At 36.2% G+C, this 23,330-nt stretch overlaps 1 protein-coding gene across 1 annotated transcript in view; it reads left to right on the top strand.

The window, feature by feature from the left end:
• The window catches only part of A26c3 (ANKRD26-like family C, member 3), a 179,194-nt gene that overhangs the window by 95,803 nt on the left and 60,061 nt on the right, over positions 1–23,330 (top strand). Inside the window, exons 39-47 of the mRNA NM_001378593.1 lie at positions 1,419–1,512; positions 2,163–2,191; positions 2,275–2,356; positions 4,774–4,844; positions 5,971–6,052; positions 17,822–17,850; positions 17,940–18,009; positions 20,444–20,514; positions 21,877–21,970. Of these exons, the coding sequence (NP_001365522.1) occupies positions 1,419–1,512; positions 2,163–2,191; positions 2,275–2,356; positions 4,774–4,844; positions 5,971–6,052; positions 17,822–17,850; positions 17,940–18,009; positions 20,444–20,514; positions 21,877–21,970 (622 nt within the window). The remainder of the gene's footprint in view (positions 1–1,418; positions 1,513–2,162; positions 2,192–2,274; positions 2,357–4,773; positions 4,845–5,970; positions 6,053–17,821; positions 17,851–17,939; positions 18,010–20,443; positions 20,515–21,876; positions 21,971–23,330) is intronic.

Below are 23,330 nucleotides of genomic sequence, written 5' to 3'. Positions count from 1 at the left end.
TAAACCCTTGAAAACATTAGCAACATTGTACAATTATCATTTTTTTGTTGCAAACAATAACTTGAACACTTATTTTTTATTTCAGTGAATGAAATCAGCTGATATCTCTAATGTACTATGCAATCATAAAAGTTAATATTAGAACATATTAGGTCCTTTCCTAACACAGATCCACGATATAGATACTCCATACTCTTTAAGTTTGTTTTGCAGAATTGTTAGCCTGCACATCCCATGGAATGCAGTACTTTATTCTCAAGTACTGAGAATTACACCTTAATCCTTTGCTATCAGATAATTTTTCACCCATCATTAACATCAAAACTGAGGACAAGAGTCACAACCAGATTGCCCTATTTCCTCTTCCTTGACTATTCATCTGTTACTGAGTGTTTAGAAAGTAGAAACAGTAAAACAGTGTTTAGCAGATGAGGCAGCGCATGCTGTACTTTAATAAAATAACCTGTAATCAGACCAGATACATGATTAAGTGCTGCACATGAATAGTCAAGTTGTGTTTCTTTAATGGTGGGGACATATGGGAAAGAGACAGCTTTGGAAATCAGAGTGTAGCATTTTGGGTAAAGAGGAGGGGAATCATTTCTGTTTATCATCTATATCTTTCTAATACCAAGTGGGTGAGGAACAAGAATTCAGAGAAACAAGCCTTGCACTTTTATTATTATTATAAACCATAGGAGAAAGGATGTGAATAAGCACCTGGAACAATTCAGATAATGTGTGGAGTCTCTGGTCCCCTTCTTATTAAAGCTTGTGATTACTTTCCTAATTCTGTTCTTTCTTCCTGCCCCTTCCAAATTCTCTTCCTTGAACTCCCATATCCTCAGCACCCCTTCTCAACTTGATAGTCTTTTTGTTTATTACTGTTAAATACATATGCATGTACATATATGTATGTGCAAATCGAGAAGTGTAACCTGCTGGGTGCATTTGTGTTGTTGGATATATATGATTTCAGAGCTGACTAATGTGTATTAAATAACTAATAAGGATGTTCATCCCTGGGTAAGGCTAATTCTCCCTCTCCCAGGGATCATTAGTTGCCTATAGTTCTTTGTCTAGGGGCAGGGCCCAGAGAACCCCTTCACTTAAATGTTAACATGTTTTTTGCTACTGACAATCCAATCCTGGTTCAGATATTTCTAGAAGAGACTGTTTCACAGGCTTCATGGTATTATTGGTCTTACATTCTTTCTGATCTCTCTTTTGTAAGGTTTCATAAGCTATTGGTGTAGGAGCTATGATGTAGATTGATCAATTGGTGTAGGGCTTCCCATTGTCCATTGATCTCTACCAATTTCAAAAAAAAATTTTGAAACCATCCTTTTAGAATAGAAAATTGATTTGAAGATATTAGAAATATTAATTGAACTCACCATGGATATTGATTTTACCAGAACACCATTACATCTCTTCAGTCTAAGTGCACTCCTCATTTATCAGTTGGAATAACTTCAAGATCCACAAGTCTTCTAACTGAAGGAGAGAAAGGTTGGAAATATACAATAAGCAAATAATTTGAGATGCTTAAAACTAGGGTAAAATATCTTATACTAGAAATATATATTATAAATATAATCAAAAGTGATTCAATGAATAAAATATATTTGTTAGTAATAAATTACGTTTCTTTTGTTTCAATAATAGTTTTAGGAGAGTTTCAAGATGAGAGATGAATTATAAGTACATGGTAAAGTATCGCTGACTTGAGATTCAAGAAACAAAGATGTGGAAAGAAGATAAGGAATGAAGTTGAAAGTGGTAGAGAGGGTGGGTTTCAGGGCAGGCTTATGGGGCAGGCAGATAGAGTGTAAGATGAAAAAATAACTTACTTAGGCAGGAGAGATAGACCATGAGCTACCCAGATGGAAAAATGCCGGAGAGGTAGAAGGAAAAAAAGCTTCTTCTCCTCATCAGTTCTAGAAAGGAGGAGAACACTAAAGAGCTGTGTGTAAGCAGAGACTCTTTCACACTTAAAGAAGATGGCCATAAACATCTTGGTCAGCCATGAGTGTCATAGATTAATGTCATATTTAGCACTACCTCTTTCTAGATATTGGCACTTAAGCCAAAACTAGAATGACAAGTAAAAGTTTTTAATTGTGGTTATTAACAGATAATCCATTTTGTCTCCCTTTTAGATTTCCATAAGAAAAATCCTGACTGGAAGGTAAAACTATGATCTTTTATCTTTGATTATTAAGCTTGAAATGTATGCAGTGTAGAAAACTGATCAAATATTTTAATTTAAAGCCTACCCAGTATCTGCCTGGAAGTAAAGCTCTAGCTTCATCGGAAGTATCAATGCTGAAGCACAAACAAGAATTTCCACCAGGTAACTTGTACAATATGATTGTCTTTGAACAGCTAGTTTACGGTACTTGGGGATTTTGTTTGAGCCACACAGGAGCTTGGGAAGTTACTCATGCCTCTGCTGATTCAGCATGCGCTACTGAAGCAGGCGAGTAGATTTCAGTCTGACTGGCCTTACCTACAGAATGAGCTTACAAGGGATAAAAGTGCCCAGCATCTTCAGCTCAAGCTCAGGACCCAGAATACAGGCCAGATTCCCTACTGGGAAAGACTCACAGGTGTATAGCTAGGGGGTTCCACACCTCAGAGGGTAAGCTTCAAACACAGTCAGGATGCCTTAGGCTGACACAGGCATGACATTACTTGACCCTGAGAAGAAGACTTAAGAAAGACCTTATAGGTATAATTGCCACTTGTAAAGAGGCAAGGAGTATCTCAATACCAAATTTTACTTCACTGTGCATTGCCAGCACCACCACTTGAGTTCTAATTTTTTGTTTTTCCCCTTTTATTAAATATTTTTTTCTCATGTAACATACCTGATTACATTTCCTGCTCCCATCCAAATGCCCTTCTTTTCTATCTGTTATTAGGAAAGGTGGGTCCCTTAAGAGATAACAACCAAACATAACAAAACTAAATGTCATAAGATAAAGAAAACCCATTATACTGAAGTTGGACAAGGCACATTGACAGAAGAATGAGATTCCCAAGTGAAGGCACAAGAAAGTACATTTAAAATATATTTTAAAGAACAGGGCCTTTTGCACGAAACTTATATTCTCTAAAAAATGAAATAAATTTCATCGTATTTCTTGAAGACATTTCAGAAAAGAATTATCAGTTCTTGAAGAAATGTAAGTGAATTTCTGTAATATTCATAGGTGAAAATGAAAAGCTCAAAGTGAATAAAAAAAGAAAACAAACAAACAAACAAACAAACAAACAAAACTTGCTCAATTCAGAGTTCCACAACAACCTGAGTGTAGTGACAGCATAGAGAAACCAAGGAATTCAAATTTATGTTTATAATCACTCAATTATTTTTCTACTCTTCTCACTTCTTGTTTTGCTGTAAATATACTTTAATTCCACAAATCGAAAATTACACTATTTTATACATATTTATATTCTAAGTAATTTCTTTGTCTTTTCTGTATGCCACTCATAATCATTGTCACATTTACGTGGATCTCAGTTTCAAAATTGAATGTGACAACCTTCTCAACTTTCAAAAGATTTACATGAAATGTCCCTATAGAACTGATGTCTCCCAAGTGGCCCATCTTAAAGTCATGATTGATCTGCATGGTTGTTTTAGGCATCAAACAGAGTAGTGCCCTTCATGAGTTCAGTTTCACAGATATATACAATTATATGTTATTGCTATTTTCCAGTGAGTATACTCACATGTTTTTCTAGTCTGCTTATGCTAATCTCCTTTGATACAAAAATTCCTCTTATTTTTTTCTCATATTGTCAATGTGCTTCTATTCTTTTCTTACATCTAAATCTCTCTTCTCCTTTTATAGACTGCTTACACTTTCATATCTCTTACATAATCATGCACATATTTATATTCATATACAATTTTAAATATAGTTTCTACATATAAGAAAGATGTGTGTTGCTCTTTTTGGTCTTGTTTCTTCTACTTTATTCTACTTGCTTTAAATAAACGTTATTTTAAACATTATTCTATTTGTCTTAATCTACTTTAAAAAATTATCTTTAATCTTCTTTTACAGACCATTATTATTCCTCTTCTGGTCTGCCCTCTGAGAGTTCCTCATCCCATTCTTCCTCCCTCATCTCCAAGGAGATGTCCCCACCCTATACCCCTATCATACCAGGCCTCCTCACTACTCAGGGCCTCAAGGCTCTCCAGGGTTAGGTGTATATTCTTCTTTCACTGAGGCCAGACCCAGCAGTTCTCTGCTGCATATGTGTCTGGGGCTTCATTCAGTTGGTGTATGCTGCCTGGTTGGTGGCTCAGTGTCTGAGAGAGCTAGGGGGTCTAGTTGAGACTGCTTCTTCTAGCCTTTTCATAATTCATTCACAGTGGTCTCTGGCTTCTGACTAATGGTTGGGTGTAAGAATCTGCTTCTCACTCTTTGAGTCTTTATTTTGTAGTCATGTTTCTGAACATACTTATATTGGCTACATGAATATGTTTATGAATGTTTGACAAATGCTTATGCATGGTGTGGAAAATTTTATGATCTCAATAAAGTTTGCAAGTTGTTGTTAATTGCATATACTTAGTATATCAGTAAAGATGCAGTTGGATATTAAGATCAATTGAACTTTAAATGAGAAAATAAAAATTAATTCTCATAATGAGAAATTTTAAATATTTTTCATATATGACTGTAAAGATTCCTGGTTTAGAAATGATGCATTGTTTTGTTATAACAATACAACTATTTACTTCAACAGAAGGATACTTACAAATGAAAACAGAGGAAAGTCAGAAAAACCTTGACAGGAATGAAAACATGCAATCATCTGTATGTAATTTAAATTTAAATTTCTACTTCAATAGTTTATCTGACACCAATGGGAGGGGAGGCCCTTGGTCATGTGATGACTCAATGCCCCATTGTAGTGGAATGCCAAGGCGCTGAGGTGGGAGTCAGGGTGTAGATGGGAGAAAACCCTCATAGAAGCAGAGAGAGGAGTGATAGGATAGGGGTGTGTGGAGGAGAAACAGGGAAAAGGGATAGCATTTGAAATGTAAATAAATAAAATATCCAATAAAAAAGAATGGAAAAAAGCCAAAAACCAAAACAAACAAACTAAAAAAACACCACCACCACCAACAACAACAACATCAAAACAGTGTATCACAGGCTAAATAAAATCTTCTATACATGTACTTAGAACAGATAATACAAAGTATATCATTTAGCTTTAAAGATATTAATTAATTAGGAATTTATATTTCTCTTAAAACGTATATTAGCCCATAGTTAAAATTGTACCTTACCTTCTTTTGCTATCTATCATATTTCCCTTCTTTTATACTTCTTCTACTATACAAACTTAATAAAAAAATGTTTGGTATCAGCGAATACTTGAAAATATGATCAATGTTGCAACTTTCACTTTCAAATTTATTTTTTATTTCACCAAGGGCAATCGGCTCATATCCTGGAAGTGAAAGCACTATTCATCAATGCTGGTTAATAATAGGACCTATTGGGTATTGTACTAGTACCAGATGCATGGTCTTGTTATTGGGTACTATCTGAGTTTGTATTCTTTTGACACTACTTAGCTCAATGGATTACAAACAAAATGAATTTTTCTGTTGTCAAATTTGCATCTTTAAATATCTTCAAATTAGTATAGAGGACATATAATTTTCATCTTTGTTTGATGGAATGAATTCCCCCTCCCAAAGTCCTGGACATATTTATTTCTTCCTGCCTTTAAACTGTTGGGTGTACATTATGTTTTGAGAATGGAGTTTAAATGACTTAGAAGGTGTGATATTATGATTTTAAATTTATAAAGAAGTTTGGAAAACATGCTTTTAATTTCAAAAATATTTTAGAACAGGAAATTAATTTATTTTATATCAGAGTAACTGGAATGATTGATACAATTCATGGTTTGTATTGACTTTACCAGAATGCTGTTATACAGCCGAACCAAATTCTTCATTTACAAATAGGACTGAGACCCACGGATCTGCTGAATGAAGGAAAAAAAGGTTAGACACTATACTTAAGTAAATAATTTTAAATTTTGTTAAAATCAAGTCAAAATATTTTAAATTTAAAATATATTAAACAAATAAAATCAAAGTGTTTATGGTAAAAAAAAGTTACATATCACATGAAGTTACAATTATATCTTAAATTGAATATTTTATATGAAAGCAGAATTTTAACTAAATCATAAAATAGTCTTCCTTTTTTCATTGTTTTAAACTTAGAGTTTCTACTGCTGTGATGAACAGGGTCACCAAAAGCAGCATAGGGAGGAAAAGTTCTTAGTGTTTGGTTTTTATTTTTTATTGTTGTTGATGATGAAGATGATATCTTTTACGCACACTTCCATACAACATTTTATCATAAAAAAAAAATCAGGGCAGGGACTTGAAAAGAGCAGTGAACTAGAGACAGAAGCTGATAGAGGCCAGGGGCTGCAGGGAGTACTGCTCACTGGCTTGCTCCTCATGATTTGCTCAATCGGCTTGCTTTCTTTCTTTCTTTCTTTCTTTCTTTCTTTCTTTCTTTCTTTCTCTCTCTCTCTCTCTCTCTCTCTCTCTCTCTCTCTCTCTCTTTCTTTCTTTCTTTCTTTTTCCTATTTCAATGTACACTTTTATGCATGGTGGAAAATAATAATTAATTTACATATAACTTGTAAACTTATTCAGAAGTAGTGTTCAGAGAGAGACAAATGAATTAAATGACATATTCTAATGACTGTAGAATATAATATACAGGTAGAAGCACAAAATGTAAAAAGCAAAATTGTGAAAACAAGTCCTGTTACCTGTATGCGTAAGAAAAACAAGACTCATTTTCCTACAGGCTACCAATATTATACAGGGCAGTTCTTGACAGAGTTCAGGTATTTTCATTTACTTCACCTGGTAGCTCAAGAAATGATAGAAAAAGACACTAATATACAAATATATATTACTTCACAGTGTTATGTGATAGTAGAAACTCATATTAATACAAAATATCACTTGAGGTTTATACATAGAATTCTAGTGCCAAGTTTGAGAGACATTTTGGTTAGCAAGCAATCTGAGAATTCTTAGATACAGATTTTTTTATTGGGTATTTATTTCATTTACATTTCCAATGCTATCCCAAAAGTCACCCCCCATGCTCTCCCACCCACTCCCCCACCCACCCACTCCCACTTCTTGGCCCTGGCATTCCCCTGTACTGAGGCATATAAAGTTTGTACGACCAATGGGTCAATCTGCTTTCTTATAGAACCAGAACCACCAGCCCAGGGATGACACCACCCACAATAGCATAGGCCTTCCCTCATCAATCATAATTAGAAGATGCCCTACAAGCTTGCTTCAGTGTGTTCATATGGAGGCAATTTCTGAATTGAGATTCTTTACTTTTGACTAGCCTGTGTTGACATTAAAACCAACTGGCACACTCATTATCATTTATTTTGATTAAAGAAGCATGAGTTCAGAATTAATACAAATCATAATCTTTTGTTTGGGGATGCTTCATATCTATCTATATCTATCTATCTATATCTATCTATATCTATCTATATCTCTCTATATATATATGATCAACAGTTTGTCAAGGGAAGCAAACACAGGAACTCAATTTGAGTAAGAACCTGGGGGCAGGACCTGATGCAGAGGCCATGGAGGACTACTGCTAGCTTGCTCCTCATGGCTTGCTCAGTCTGCTTTCTTATAGAATTAAGGACCACTAGCCTAGAAGCCACACACCATTCACAGTGGGCTTCCTATCCATCATTAATTAAAGAAATACCATACTTTTCTATAGCAGGTCTCAAAGAGGCAGTTTTCAATTTAGATTCCCTTCTCTCAGTTGACTGTAGCTTGTGATAAGTTTTCATGATACTAGCTAACATAAAGCACACTTAAATAAGGAGAATCTAATGGTTCAACTCTTAAAGTCCAGGCACATAAGCAAAGCAAATGTAAAATATTCGACAAAATAAATTCCTGTTTTCTTGTCACAGACAGGAAAACAAACAAACAAACAACTAAAAGTACAGTTTGAGGCAGATCAGATTACAATAAAATCTAATTTGTCAAAAAATACATTCAGTAATACAGTTACCACATGGTAGAAACCAATGTTCATTTCTGGTATCAGTTGAAAATCAAGAGCATAACCAAGGGAAATAGCAGTAGTCTGCGTGTTTTAGAAGTCCCTTTGTGAGCTCTGATAACAGAGTCAGAAGGCCCTCCAAACTAGACTCTATCTGAATGAATTCTTCTTGATGACTAGCTTTCAATGTATGAGAAGGGACCATGCAAGTTTCTACAGGAGGGAAGCTGGTAGCACTCATTCGTAGCTGTAATGTTTATTATGAGCCACAACAATTACCAGGATCGCCCTAAGGGTGCAGTAATGGCATACAATAGTTTAATGCCATGCATGTGTTACATGTTTGACAGTGTCACATAGATCACACTGACAGTATCATGTGGGCATGAGAAATGATCAGGAATATAATTAGAAGATTATATACCTATTTGTGCCATGTCCTTTTAAGCTATTAGGATTTTAAATGTTCCTCTTTATTAAAGACCCAAAACCTATTTCATTATTTCTCTCTCTTTAGCTTTCCCAACTGTATCATATTAAAATACTTTTATTACTTCTTTGAAATATCATACATTGGAATGTGACTGTCTTCCATCACCACCCAAATCCACCCCCAGATGTCTAAGCCCATTCTTTTATTTCAGTCTTACTTTCATTTATATATATTTTTTGTTAACTCAATGTATTTTTAGCAGGGCTGCCTGTATACCCTTGGGTGTTTGACCATCCAGTGCAGTGCGTTAGACCTACCATGGGCTATACTCTTATGTAACTTTTCTTCTCTGAGCAGCTATCAATGACCAGTAGCTTCTCAGGTAAAGGTGGAACTTCTTGCCTGTACCTCTTCCATTCTAGTATTTTATGTGACTGGGGTTTGTACAGATCTTATGCATGCTATTACAACCACTGTGAGTTAATATAGAACTGCCTTAATATACATTAAGAATGCCATTTATCTGTAGTCATCTACCTGTTCTGCCCTTTCTACTCTTAATTAATAACTTGTGTTTTAGTTCCATGTATGTCTGTATGAGGACATGAGGTTCCAAAGTCTGGAATAATAGGTAGTTGTGAGCTGCCATGGGGTGCTGGGAATTGAACCTAGTTCCTCTGGAAGAATATCCAATGCTACCTTTCTACTCTTTCCATTCTACATGATCTCCTTTTACAATTATCCCCTGGCCTTAAGTGTGTGTGTGTGTGTGTGGGGGGTGATATAGATGTCCCTTTAAAAGATGTGTATTCCGCACAGACACATTTAATGCACATATTAAGCAGATATGTGACTCTGTATTAGTCACCATCTACTGAACAAAGAAGTTTCTCTGAAATTTGAGGAGTGCCTTTATCACTGGTGTATAATTATTAAAAGTATTTAACTAATATTTTTGTATTAAACGTTCTGGTTACATTTCTTCCTTTGCTAAATTTCCTAGATCCTTCCCAATTCCCTATTCACCTAAATCCATATCCTTTCTTTTTTTTATTAGAATGCATACAGATATAGAAATGATTAAAATAAAATAAAATACAAATAAGCCAGCCAAAATAGGATGAAGCAAATAAACTATCAGGAGACAAAGATCCAAAGAAAAAGCACAAGAAACACATATAAAGGGACACTTAGTTGCACACACAGCAACCCAGTAAATATGCACCACAAGTTATATATATATATACTGAGAGAGAAAGAGAGAGAGAGAGAGAGAGAGAGAGAGAGAGAGAGAGAGAGAGAGAGAGAGAGGAGATAGCGTGTGTGTGTGTGTGTGTATACAAAAGACCTGTGAGAGAAAATAAAAAAAATAAAAATAAAACTTATTCCCAGACAAAGAATTATGAAACAAGGACCTCCAAAGTACCACTGAAGTCATTTTGTTTGGCTGTCTACTGCTGGATTCAGGGTCTGCTAAGATAAGTGTGATTATCTACCCAGTGGGACTTCATTAGTGAAAACTAATTTTTATTTCAGACCCTTCATCAATCAGAGACAGCTTCTGAGTTAGGGATGGGAGCTTGTGCCTAAATCCTCTTTGAGTGCCTAAACCCAAACTGGTCCAGACTCACTGACATCCTGTCCATGCTGCCACTGGCTCTGTGCACTTAAAAGGCCTCTTGCCTTTAACCTTCTTTCTGCCTTTTACAAGCTTTATCCCTCCTCTTCCTCAGCCTTCCCTGAAATATGATGAGAGGGATTTATTTGATGGAGATACTCACCTTTTAAAATTTTGTCCCAAAGCAGAGTAATAATGATAGGTCCTCGCCTAGATCTCATGACACAGGTTTTACAAAATTTCAATAGAAAATAAATAGGTAAAGACCAATATGTATGTGGTAGTTATTTCTAATTTCTAATATATGTGACTAATAGGTCATGTTCAATTATTTCAATCTTGATTTAGTGTTAAAATGTTATAGTTTTAATTTAAGTTGGTATACTTCCTATGAACTACTTACTGAAGAATTCACATGTGTAACTGAGAGATAAAAGATGAAACAAAGTGACAGAGCCGCTGAGGCAGCACCCTTGGCGGGCCGCAGACAGCCAGCCAACATCCGGACCAGAGGACAGGTGTCCACCTGGCTTGGGAGGCGGCCTCAGCCTCAGCAGCAGTGGTCGCCATCTTGGTTCCAGGACTCAGCAGAACTTAGGAAATTAGTCTGAACAGGTCAGAGGGTGCGCCAGAGAACCGGACAGCTTCTGGGACAGGCAGAAGCACAGAGCCGCTGAGGCAGCACCCTTTGCAGACTGCAGACAGCCGGCCACCACCCGGACCAGAGGACAGGTGTCCGCCTGGCTTGGGAGGCGGCCTCAGCCTCAGCAGCAGCGGTCGCCATCTGGGTTCCGGGACTCCGCGGGACCTAGGAAATTAGTCTGAACAGGTTAGAGGGTGCGCCAGAGAACCGGACAGCTTCTGGGACAGGCGGAAGCACAGAGCCTCTGAGGCAGTACCCTCTGCAGGCTGCAGACAGCCGGCCACCGCCCGGACCAGAGGACAGGTGTCCGCCTGGCTCGGGAGGCGGCCTCAGGCTCAGGAGCAGCGGTCGCCATCTTGGTTCCAGGACTCCCTGGAACTTAGGAATTTAGTCAGCACAGGTGAGAGTCTGCACCACAGAAGCTGACAGCTTCTGGGAACTGCCAAAGCAACACAGCTTCTGAGAGAGGCCCTGTTTTGGGCCTTCCTTTTCGACCAGGAGGAGGTCCAAAAACAAGATATCTGCGCACCTTCCCTGTAAGAGAGCTTGCCAGCAGAGAGTGCTCTGAGCACTGAAACTCAGAGGAGAGAATCTGTCTCCCAGGTCTGCTGAGAGACAGTAACAGAATCACCAGAAGAACAATCTCTAAACATAGTCAACTATAACTACTAACTCCAGAGATTTCCAGATGGCGAAAGGTAAACGTAGGAATCCTACTAACAGGAACCAAGACCACTCACCATCATCAGAACCCAGCACTCCCACTTCGCACAGTCCAGGGCACCCTAACACACCCGAAAACCTAGACCTAGATTTAAAAGCATATCTCATGATGATGGTAGAGGACATCAAGAAGGACTTTAATAAATCACTTAAAGAAATACAGGAGAACACTGCTAAAGAGTTACAAGTCCTTCAAGAAAAACAGGAAAACACAATCAAACAGGTAGAAGTCCTTACAGAAAAAGAGGAAAAAACATACAAACAGGTGATGGAAATGAACAAAACCATACTAGACCTAAAAAGGGAAGTAGACACAATAAAGAAAACTCAAAGTGAGGCAACACTGGAGATAGAAACCCTAGGAAAGAAATCTGGAACCATAGATTTGAGCATCAGCAACAGAATACAAGAGATAGAACAGAGAATCTCAGGTGCAGAAGATTCCATAGAGAACATCGGCACAACAATCAAAGAAAATGGAAAATGCAAAAAGATCCTAACTCAAAATATCCAGGAAATCCAAGACACAATGAGAAGACCAAACCTACGGATAATAGGAATTGATGAGAATGAAGATTTTCAACTTAAAGGGCCAGCTAATATCTTCAACAAAATAATAGAAGAAAACTTCCCAAATATAAAGAAAGAGATGCCTATGAACATACAAGAAGCCTACAGAACTCCAAATAGACTGGACCAGAAAAGAAATTCCTCCCGATACATAATAATCAGAACAACAAATGCACTAAATAAAGATAGAATACTAAAAGCAGTAAGGGAAAAAGGTCAAGTAACATACAAAGGCAAGCCTATCAGAATTACACCAGATTTTTCACCAGAGACTATGAAAGCCAGAAGAGCCTGGACAGATGTTATACAGACACTAAGAGAACACAAATTCCAGCCCAGGCTACTATACCCAGCCAAACTCTCAATTACCATAGATGGAGAAACCAAAGTATTCCATGACAAAACCAAATTCACACATTATCTCTCCACGAATCCAGCCCTTCAAAGGTTAATAACAGAAAAAAACCAATACAAGAACGGGAACAATGCCCTAGAAAAAACAAGAAGGTAATCCCTCAACAAACCTAAAAGAAGACAGCCACAAGAACAGAATGCCAACTTTAACAACAAAAATAACAGGAAGCAACAATTACTTTTCCTTAATATCTCTTAACATCAATGGTCTCAACTCCCCAATAAAAAGACATAGACTAACAAACTGGCTACACAAACAAGACCCAACATTTTGCTGTTTACAGGAGACACATCTCAGAGAAAAAGATAGACACTACCTCAGAATAAAAGTCTGGAAAACAATTTTTCAAGCAAATGGTATGAAGAAACAAGCTGGAGTAGCCATCCTAATATCTGATAAGATTGACTTCCAACCCAAAGTCATCAAAAAAGACAAGGAGGGGCACTTCGTTCTCATCAAAGGTAAAATCCTCCAAGAGGATTCTGAATATCAATTCTCTCAATTCTGAATATCTATGCTCCAAATACAAGGGCAGCCACATTCATTAAAGAAACTTTAGTAAAGCTCAAAGCACACATTGCACCTCACACAATAATAGTGGGAGACTTCAACACACCACTTTCACCAATGGACAGATCATGGAAACAGAAACTAAACAGGGACACACTGAAACTAACAGAAGTGATGAAACAAATGGATCTGACAGATATCTACAGAATATTTTATCCTAAAACAAAAGGATATACCTTCTTCTCAGCACCTCATGGTACCTTCTTCAAAATTGACCACATAATAGGTCACAAAACAGGCCTCAACAGATTCAAAAATATTGAAATTGTCCCATGTATCCTATCAGATCACCATGCACTAAGGCTGATCTTCAATAACAAAAAAAATAACAGAAAGCCAACACTCACGTGGAAACTGAACAACACTCTTCTCAATGATACCTTGGTCAAGGAAGGAATAAAGAAAGAAATTAAAGACTTTTTAGAGTTTAATGAAAATGAAGCCACAACGTACCCAAACCTTTGGGACACAATGAAAGCATTTCTAAGAGGGAAACTCATAGTTCTGAATGCCTCCAAGAAGAAACGGGAGAGAGCACATACTAGCAGCTTGACAACACATCTAAAAGCTCTAGAAAAAAAGGAAGCAAATTCACCCAAGAGGAGTAGACGGCAGGAAATAATCAAACTCAGGGGTGAAATCAACCAAGTGGAAACAAGAAGAACTATTCAAAGAATTAACCAAACGAGGAGTTGGTTCTTTGAGAAAATCAACAAGATAGATAAACCCTTAGCTAGACTCACTAGAGGGCACAGGGACAAAATCCTAATTAACAAAATCAGAACTGAAAAGGGAGACATAACAACAGATCCTGAAGAAATCCAAAACACCATCAGATCCTTCTACAAAAGGCTATACTCAACAAAACTGGAAAACCTGGACAAAATGGACAAATTTCTGGACAGATACCAGGTACCAAAGTTGAATCAGGATCAAGTTGACCTTCTAAACAGTCCCATATCCCCTAAAGAAATAGAAGCAGTTATAAATAGTCTCCCAGCCAAAAAAAAAGCCCAGGACCAGACGGGTTTAGTGCAGAGTTCTATCAGACCTTCAAAGAAGATCTAACTCTAGTTCTGCACAAACTTTTTCACAAGATAGAAGTAGAAGGTACTCTACCCAACTCATTTTATGAAGCCACTATTACTCTGATACCTAAACCACAGAAAGATCCAACAAAGATAGAGAACTTCAGACCAATTTCTCTTATGAATATCGATGCAAAAATCCTCAATAAAATTCTCGCTAACCGAATCCAAGAACACATTAAAGCAATCATCCATCCTGACCAAGTAGGTTTTATTCCAGGGATGCAGGGATGGTTTAATATATGAAAATCCATCAATGTAATCCACTATATAAACAAACTCAAAGACAAAAACCACATGATCATCTCGTTAGATGCAGAAAAAGCATTTGACAAGATCCAACACCCATTCATGATAAAAGTTCTGGAAAGATCAGGAATTCAAGGCCCATACCTAAACATGATAAAAGCAATCTACAGCAAACCAGTAGCCAACATCAAAGTAAATGGAGAGAAGCTGGAAGCAATCCCACTAAAATCAGGGACTAGACAAGGCTGCCCACTTTCTCCCTACCTTTTCAACATAGTACTTGAAGTATTAGCCAGAGCAATTCGACAACAAAAGGAGATCAAGGGGATACAAATTGGAAAGGAGGAAGTCAAAATATCACTTTTTGCAGATGATATGATAGTATATATAAGTGACCCTAAAAATTCCACCAGAGAACTCCTAAACCTGATAAACAGCTTCGGTGAAGTAGCTGGATATAAAATTAACTCAAACAAGTCAATGGCCTTTCTCTACACAAAGAATAAACAGGCTGAGAAAGAAATTAGGGAAACAACACCCTTCTCAATAGTCACAAATAATATAAAATATCTCGGCGTGACTCTAACTAAGGAAGTGAAAGATCTGTATGATAAAAACTTCAAGTCTCTGAAGAAAGAAATTAAAGAAGATCTCAGAAGATGGAAAGATCTCCCATGCTCATGGATTGGCAGGATCAACATTGTAAAAATGGCTATCTTGCCAAAAGCAATCTACAGATTCAATGCAATCCCCATCAAAATTCCAACTCAATTCTTCAACGAATTGGAAGGAGCAATTTGCAAATTTGTCTGGAATAACAAAAAACCTAGGATAGCAAAAAGTCTTCTCAAGGATAAAAGAACTTCTGGCGGAATCACCATGCCAGACCTAAAGCTTTACTACAGAGCAATTGTAATAAAAACTGCATGGTACTGGTATAGAGACAGACAAGTAGACCAATGGAATAGAATTGAAGATCCAGAAATGAACCCACACACCTATGGTCACTTGATCTTCGACAAGGGAGCTAAAACCATCCAGTGGAAGAAAGACAGCATTTTCAACAATTGGTGCTGGCACAACTGGTTGTTATCGTGTAGAAGAATGCGAATCGATCCATACTTATCTCCTTGTACTAAGGTCAAATCTAAATGGATCAAAGAACTTCACATAAAACCAGAGACACTGAAACTTATAGAGGAGAAAGTGGGGAAAAGCCTTGAAGATATGGGCACAGGGGAAAAATTCCTGAACAGAACAGCAATGGCTTGTACTGTAAGATCGAGAATTGACAAATGGGACCTAATGAAACTCCAAAGTTTCTGCAAGGCAAAAGACACCGTCAATAAGACAAAGAGACCACCAATAGATTGGGAAAGGATCTTTACCTATCCTAAATCAGATAGGGGACTAATATCCAACATATATAAAGAACTCAAGAAGGTGGACTTCAGAAAATTAAATAACCCCATTAAAAAATGGGGCTCAGAACTGAACAAAGAATTCTAACCTGAGGAATACCGAATGGCAGAGAAGCACCTGAAAAAATGTTCAACATCCTTAATCATCAGGGAAATGCAAATCAAAACAACCCTGAGATTCCACCTTACACCAGTCAGAATGGCTAAGATCAAAAATTCAGGTGACAGCAGATGCTGGCGTGGATGTGGAGAAAGAGGAACACTCCTCCATTGTTGGTGGGATTGCAGGCTTGTACAACCACTCTGGAAATCCGTCTGGCGGTTCCTCAGAAAATTGGACATAGTACTACTGGAGGATCCAGCAATACCTCTCCTGGGCATATATCCAGAAGATGCCCCAACTGGTAAGAAGGACACATGCTCCACTATGTTCATAGCAGCCTTATTTATAATAGCCAGAAGCTGGAAAGAACCCAGATGCCCCTCAACAGAGGAATGGATACAGAAAATGTGGTACATCTACACAATGGAGTACTACTCAGCTATTAAAAAGAATGAATTTATGAAATTCCTAGCCAAATGGATGGACCTGGAGGGCATCATCCTGAGTGAGATAACACATTCACAAAGGAACTCACACAATATGTACTCACTGATAAGTGGATATTAGCCCAAAACCTAGGATACCGAAGATATAAGATACAATTTCCTAAACACATGAAACTCAAGAAAAATGAAGACTGAAGTGTGGACACTATGCCCCTCCTTAGAAGTGGGAACTAAACACCCATGGAAGGAGTTACAGAGACAAAGTTTGGAGCTGAGATGAAAGGATGGACCATGTAGAGACTGCCATATCCAGGGATCCACCCCATAATCAGCATCCAAACGCTGACACCATTGCATACACTAGCAAGATTTTATCGAAAGGACCCAGATGTAGCTGTCTCTTGTGAGACTATGCCGGGGCCTAGCAAACACAGAAGTGGATGCTCACAGTCAGATAATGGATGGATTACAGGGCTCCCAATGGAGGAGCTAGAGAAAGTACCCAAGGAGCTAAAGGGATCTGCAACCCTATAGGTGGATCAACATTATGAACTAACCAGTACCCCAGAGCTCTTGACTCTAGCTGCATATGTATCAAAAGATGGCCTAGTCGGCCATCACTGGAAAGAGAGGCCCATTGGACACGCAAACTTATATGCCCCAGAACAGGGGAATGCCAGGGCCAAAAAGGGGGAGTGGGTGGGTAGGGGAGTGAGCGTGGGTGGGTATGGGGGACTTTTGGTATAGCATTGGAAATGTAAATGAGCTAAATACCCTAATAAAAATGGAAAGAAAAAGAAAAAAAAAGATGAAACAAAGTCTTACTGTACCAGAATATGTGTTTATAAAGTAATATTTAAAACTAAATTATTCTGTGTATAAATATTCAACTGCTCTGTCTGTCCAAATTCCTTAATGGGAAATTGTTCATGCCTTTCATCTACTTTTGTGAACATTCCATGTTTCTTGAATTTCAATAAAATATTAAAATATTTGGAGTATATTGATGTGAATGCCCCTGAATTGTTTTATTAATGATGTACTGTGTTGCTTGCTGCTATTAGGATTACCAATGGCAATAGCATCCTAATACCCAGTTTCATCCTACCATTTTGGATAGGTTCATTTAAATTATAAACCTCACAATGCTACATTTGCACTTATTTATGTTTATTTTAGCTAAGAATTTTCTTCAATGACATTATTCAAACTAATGTGTAGCCTTATTTAAGTGTATATGAAGTACACTGACATAGCAAACTAGAACACAGTGCCCAAAGTGAAAGTCTCCAAATTCCACTAACCACACCCAAAGCTAAATTGGATGATATTTTAGCATTGCTATTGTAGGTGAAATTCTGACTGATTTAACAATATTGATATGTAACTGATACCATGTCTTTTTTATAGGCTTTTGTGTTAACAATTCTGAACAAAAGGTAATGATTTTATACTTTAGCTTCGATCATTATATTTATAAAGTATGACACATAATCTTTATGTGCTACCATTTTTATAACACCAACAGCCTTCCATTGAAGAGAACTACGTTCCAACTAAAGAACCAGCAGTAAAGTGTGGACGAGAATTCCCAGCAGGTAAATCGTGTGAGGCTGCTCCCTTTGGAATAACTACTTAAAACATTCAAAACTCTCATGCTTGCAGTCTTCTCATGTCTAAGGCTTGCCTCCCTCCACAAATGACTAGAAATTGATAGAGAGTATCCAAATATCATTTTCATACCGTTTAAAAATAAGTGGTTACATATTAGTATTAATTTTAGGGATTATAATTAATGATTTCCGTTTCTATGGATCAGCCTACCCATGTTTCCACTTTGGATGCCCAAATGTCTTGCAGGTGATCTTAGTTTAGTAAGGAACAATATACATTTTATGAAGTTTAAAAGTGCTTACTTGAGATATTATGTGGTAGTCTATAACTGTACCTGAGGCATGTGACTCTTTTGTGGTCAGGAGTCTTGAGGGATCCTGTACGCAAGTAACTTGTGTGTTTAGTTATATTTGTGTTTTAAGTTCACTTGATAATGCATTCAGTGAATTAACTTCTATCCTTGAGCTGTGCTCTATTTTGTAGTTTGATACAGTTCCCCCACCCAACCCCCGTTCATTCACTGTATCTGGTGTTTAGGGTAATTTTATCTGATAAAATACAGTGAACTCCATTCTCCTGTCATTTTTTAACTTGCAGAAGGAATCTATTTCACAGAGTAGCTAGTGAATTACACTTATTAGCTCCATCAAATTAATATCTTCTTGCTTGTTCGTTTGATTTCCATATTTCTGTTCAATATTTTCTCTTTCAATTGATTTTAAGTAATGATTTGTCATTTAGTTTATATTCTTATTTAGCAGTCAGGGCTAGAAATTATCTTGAGGGCTTTCCATTTCCTATTCACATTCGCAGCCATTAAACCAAATTTTGCTCTAATATTTAATTTCTTCATGATCCAATGAAACATAAGAATATGTGTTAATTAAAACATTTTAAATGGATTCCTTCAGCATAGATGCATGAGAAAAGAAATGATAGTCTGAACACATGAAACTTATCCATTCTGTGAAGTACAGTAGCATCCCATTTAATAATGTAATGACATCATGTGGTCACAAGGGACCTCGATTTACATTTACAGTCATCAATTGTCATTTTTCTGTATTGTTTTCTAATTAAGTTCTAGGATATATTTTTACCATTCTCTGAACTAAAGATCACATAATTGTTAGCTTTATCTACTTTGCAATTATGTCTCACTCTTTTCCACATGCCACTCATAGTCAATACCATCCCCATATTAGAGAGAGCCATGCAAATCACCAACACTCCCATAGGCTATTGTTTATGCTTTAGTTATTTATGAAAATATCCTCATATGAATGGCTTTTGTCAAGTAATCAATGTTTTAGTCATTGATTCTCTTTAACTGATTGTTTTAGGCATCAAAAATTAATGTCTGTCATTATGATAGTTTTATGAACATATAATATTATTTATTTTTCTTATTCTCTGTGTTGGCTTGGAAGTCTACAATTCCTTCATGATTTGTTTTTGTTGATTTTGTTGTTGTTCTCTTTTTGCCATTTTCTATGACTTGATTATGTGTGCTTAACTCTGCCCTATCTGATGTAAATTTCCAGACTGATTTTCTACCCACCTAATATTTCTGTCTGCCTTGCTCCTACATTTTGACTTCTTTCTGTCTTTACTGTAATTCATAATATCTTACACAATTCCAATTTCTCTGAAAATTCCATCCATGTCACATCTTTTTATACTTTTTTTTTTAATTTGGGGTTTAGAGATGACTATAGTAGAATCTGTAATTGACTACTGACTTTCTGACTTTAAGACACTTTACACAAAATTGAAATAAAACAATTATCTTCAGTCTAGTTGGCAAACCTATAATTAAGTAATTCACACTGTAGGCTGTAATTAATAATAAAATGTCAACAGCATTGTAAAGAGCAAAATATATTGTTCTAGGAGAGAAAGGCACGATAAAACCTTGACACTGGACTAAAGGAGAAATGGTTTATTTCAAATTTTCACTATTTAAAGCAATATATTAAATAATCACATGGAAGTTGTAACATGTTCAGTGAACGATATGTAAAGAGTTGACAGAAGTTCAGCAAAGACAGCTTTTTTTCCCTAGAGAAATTTACAGTTAGAACATATAAAATAGAACGTGAGTTCTTGTAAATTTTCAATTGTTTTTGAAGATGTTTATGTTAGACACATTAATATGTGAATGAATATTTAATATGTTTATACTCAAAGGAGAAAACTTTCATATTACAAAAATACACATTTTGAAGTTCTTGGTAATTCCATTTTGTACAAACGTTAAGTACCTCTTGTAAGAATGAACTTAAACTTTTAAATGGTGAAACAAAAATTGAGTTTCCATAAATCTTAATTGTTGTATCATTATGAAGACTCATTCATTATTTAGAAATGCTACTTTTTGTTTCCTTGAATTAAATAAATATTTACTTATTTCAATAGAAGCAGACTGGAAAATAAAAACAGACGATTTTCAGGAAAATCTTGATGACAATGAAAGTATCCGATCTACTGTATGTAAACTTAAATTTGAATTTCTGCTTTAATATTTGCTTTACAAACAGTACAGCACAGGCTAAGATAAATGTTTTTCTAAACATGCATTTGGAGAGAATAGTTCATTGCTTAAACTTTGATTTTTAACATTTACATAGTTAAAATTTAAAATTTTTCCTTGAATCTATATTAACACATAATTAAATTTTTTGATTATTATTATACCAATATTTTCTCCCTATATTCTTCTGTTATAAAATCAAAGAGAATAGTATGTTTGTTATTACTTAGCCATTGAAAATATGAACACTATTCATTGATTCCCCACTGATATGGTCCAAACAATCATTTCATAATTTATTCTAATATTTGGCTTGGGGAAATTCATCAAATAACCAAATTACACTGCAAAAAGTTAGTTGACATTAATATATGTTTTATCTTGTTCTAATATAGATACACTATTTGTATTTGCCAAAAACTGATAGGTTTTCATATGGACAGAGAATAAATTGTGCTGGAGTTCCCCCTAAGCCCATTTTCATTCCCCTTATCAATAGTTTCTCACCATTTTTTTTCATCAAAGCAGAGACAGAAGTTACATCTAGAATGGTTTTCTTCCATTGTCTTCTGCTATTTCTGAGTATCTTAGAAGTATTTTAGATGTGACAACTAGTGAGATTACAGTGATCCACTTGAATAAAATAGTGAAATAACTTAAAATCAGATTAAGTTCTCACACAAATAAGACTGATTTGTGGCCCTGGAGAAGTCCTCTTTCATAGTGGGAATCTGAGTAAGATGATGGTTTTAAATTCATGGAAAAACTTTCAGAAGTGTCACTGTGCCTACCTTGGAAATAATTGAGCAGCAGCATGGGTAAAGAGAAGAGCAAGCCACCTCTGATTATAATTTAAGTTGTTAGAAAATAAGATTGGAAAGGAGACTGGGAATCAGATAATCAGACTTCATGAATGTTTATTCCTGTAAGTGGAAGGAGGTGTACTATAATACAGAGAGTTAATTCAAATACCTACTAAAATATGCTCTCAATTCCTTTTCATTAATTTTTGCAATTTAAAAAAAATTGGAAAAACTTCTATAATACATCTAGAATTTCCATTCCATTATTTAAAACAAACGCACAAAAATTTTATTATTTTGTCATTTTATTCAATTATTTTATAACAATAACAAAAAGGAAGCCATGTTTTTAAGAGGGAAAAATGAAACTGTATATGGACAGTGCTGGAAGAAAGAAAAGAGTAAAATTATATTAATATATTTTAATTAAAATTTAAATAAAAAATAGTTCTGTACTTATTCAAAAAGTGATTATATTTTCATATTGAATTCACTGTTGTTCTTGATTTTACCAGAATTCTTTTAAGTGTCTTCAACCGAGGCCTAGTCCTTATTTGTCATTAGAATTAACTCAAAGGTCACAGACTCTTCTAAATGAAGGAGAGAAAGGTAAGAATTATATAAAATCTCTAAGCAATTTCAAATATTGTTTAAAATAAGAGCAAGCAATGTACTATTAGCTAAAAGTCTTGCCTATGAAAAGTGCTTTAAGAAATAAGAATGTAGTATGTTGTAATACGTTATGTTATCATTAATTTTCAATATTATGTAAATTGTCCCTGATAAAAATTGAATTATAAAAATAGATACTATTATTTTGTCTGTTTGTCCAAACTCTGCACCACCTCCACTTTCCTCCTCACAGAGTTCTACCCCACATCCACCCTCCCCTTCTCCTCTGGGAGGGTGGGTCCCCTCTGGGTATTCTCCCATATATTCCCATCCCCCAAACCTGGCTCTTCAAGCCTTTGCAGGTTTAGGCTTATCCTTTCCCACTGATGCCAGACAAGGAAGCCCTGTTGGAGGATGGATAGCACACTCAGGCTATATCTTTAGGAAAAGCCTGTGCTCCAGTTGTTGGGATACCCACATAGAGACTGAGCTGCAGGTCTGTTACATATGTGTCAGGACCTTGGTCCAACCCCATGTGCTCTTTAGTTGGTGGCTCAGTCTCTGAGAGCTCTGAGGGGCCCACATTATTTGACTCTGTTGGTCTTCCTGTGCAGTCCCAATCCCCTTCAGGATTGTAAATCTTTCACTTAACTCTTCCATAAGAGTCCCCATCCAATATTTGGTTGTGGGGTTTCTGCATCTGATTCTGTCAGTTGCTGCATAGAGACTCTCAGAGGATAGTTGTATCTGTAGAAGAATGCAAATAGATCAATATTTATAATTCTGCAGAAAACTCAAGTCCAAGTGGATCAAGGATCTCAACATAAAACCAGATACCCTAAATCTAGCAAAAGAGAAAGTGGGAAATATCATTGGTACAGAGGACAATTTCCTGAAAAATACAGCAATGACTCAGGCTCTAAGAGTAACAATTGATAAATGGGACCTGATAAAACTGAAAAGCTTCTGTAAGGCAAAGAAACTGTCATTAGGACGAAATAGCAGCTATAGATTGGGAAAAGATCTTCACTAACCCTCCATTCAACAGAGGGATAATATCCAAGATATATAAAGAACTCAAGAAGTTAGACTCCAACAAACCAAATAACCTAATAAAATGGGGAACAAAGATAGAGAATTTTCAACAGGGGAATCTTGAATGGCTGAGAAACATTTAAACATCCTTAGACACCAGGGAAATAAAAATCAAAACAACTCTGATATTCTACCTTACATCACTCAGAATGGCTAAATTAAAAAAAAAACAAAACAAACAAAACAAACAAAACAAACAAACAAACAAAAAAAAAACTCAAGTGACCACACATGCTGGCAAGGAGATTGAGAAAGGGGAACT

The sequence above is a fragment of the Mus musculus genome, chromosome 2 (genome assembly GCF_000001635.26).
Source record: "Mus musculus strain C57BL/6J chromosome 2, GRCm38.p6 C57BL/6J".
Classification (NCBI taxonomy): Eukaryota; Metazoa; Chordata; class Mammalia; order Rodentia; family Muridae; genus Mus; species Mus musculus.
This window is presented reverse-complemented; position numbering and strand designations above follow the sequence as displayed.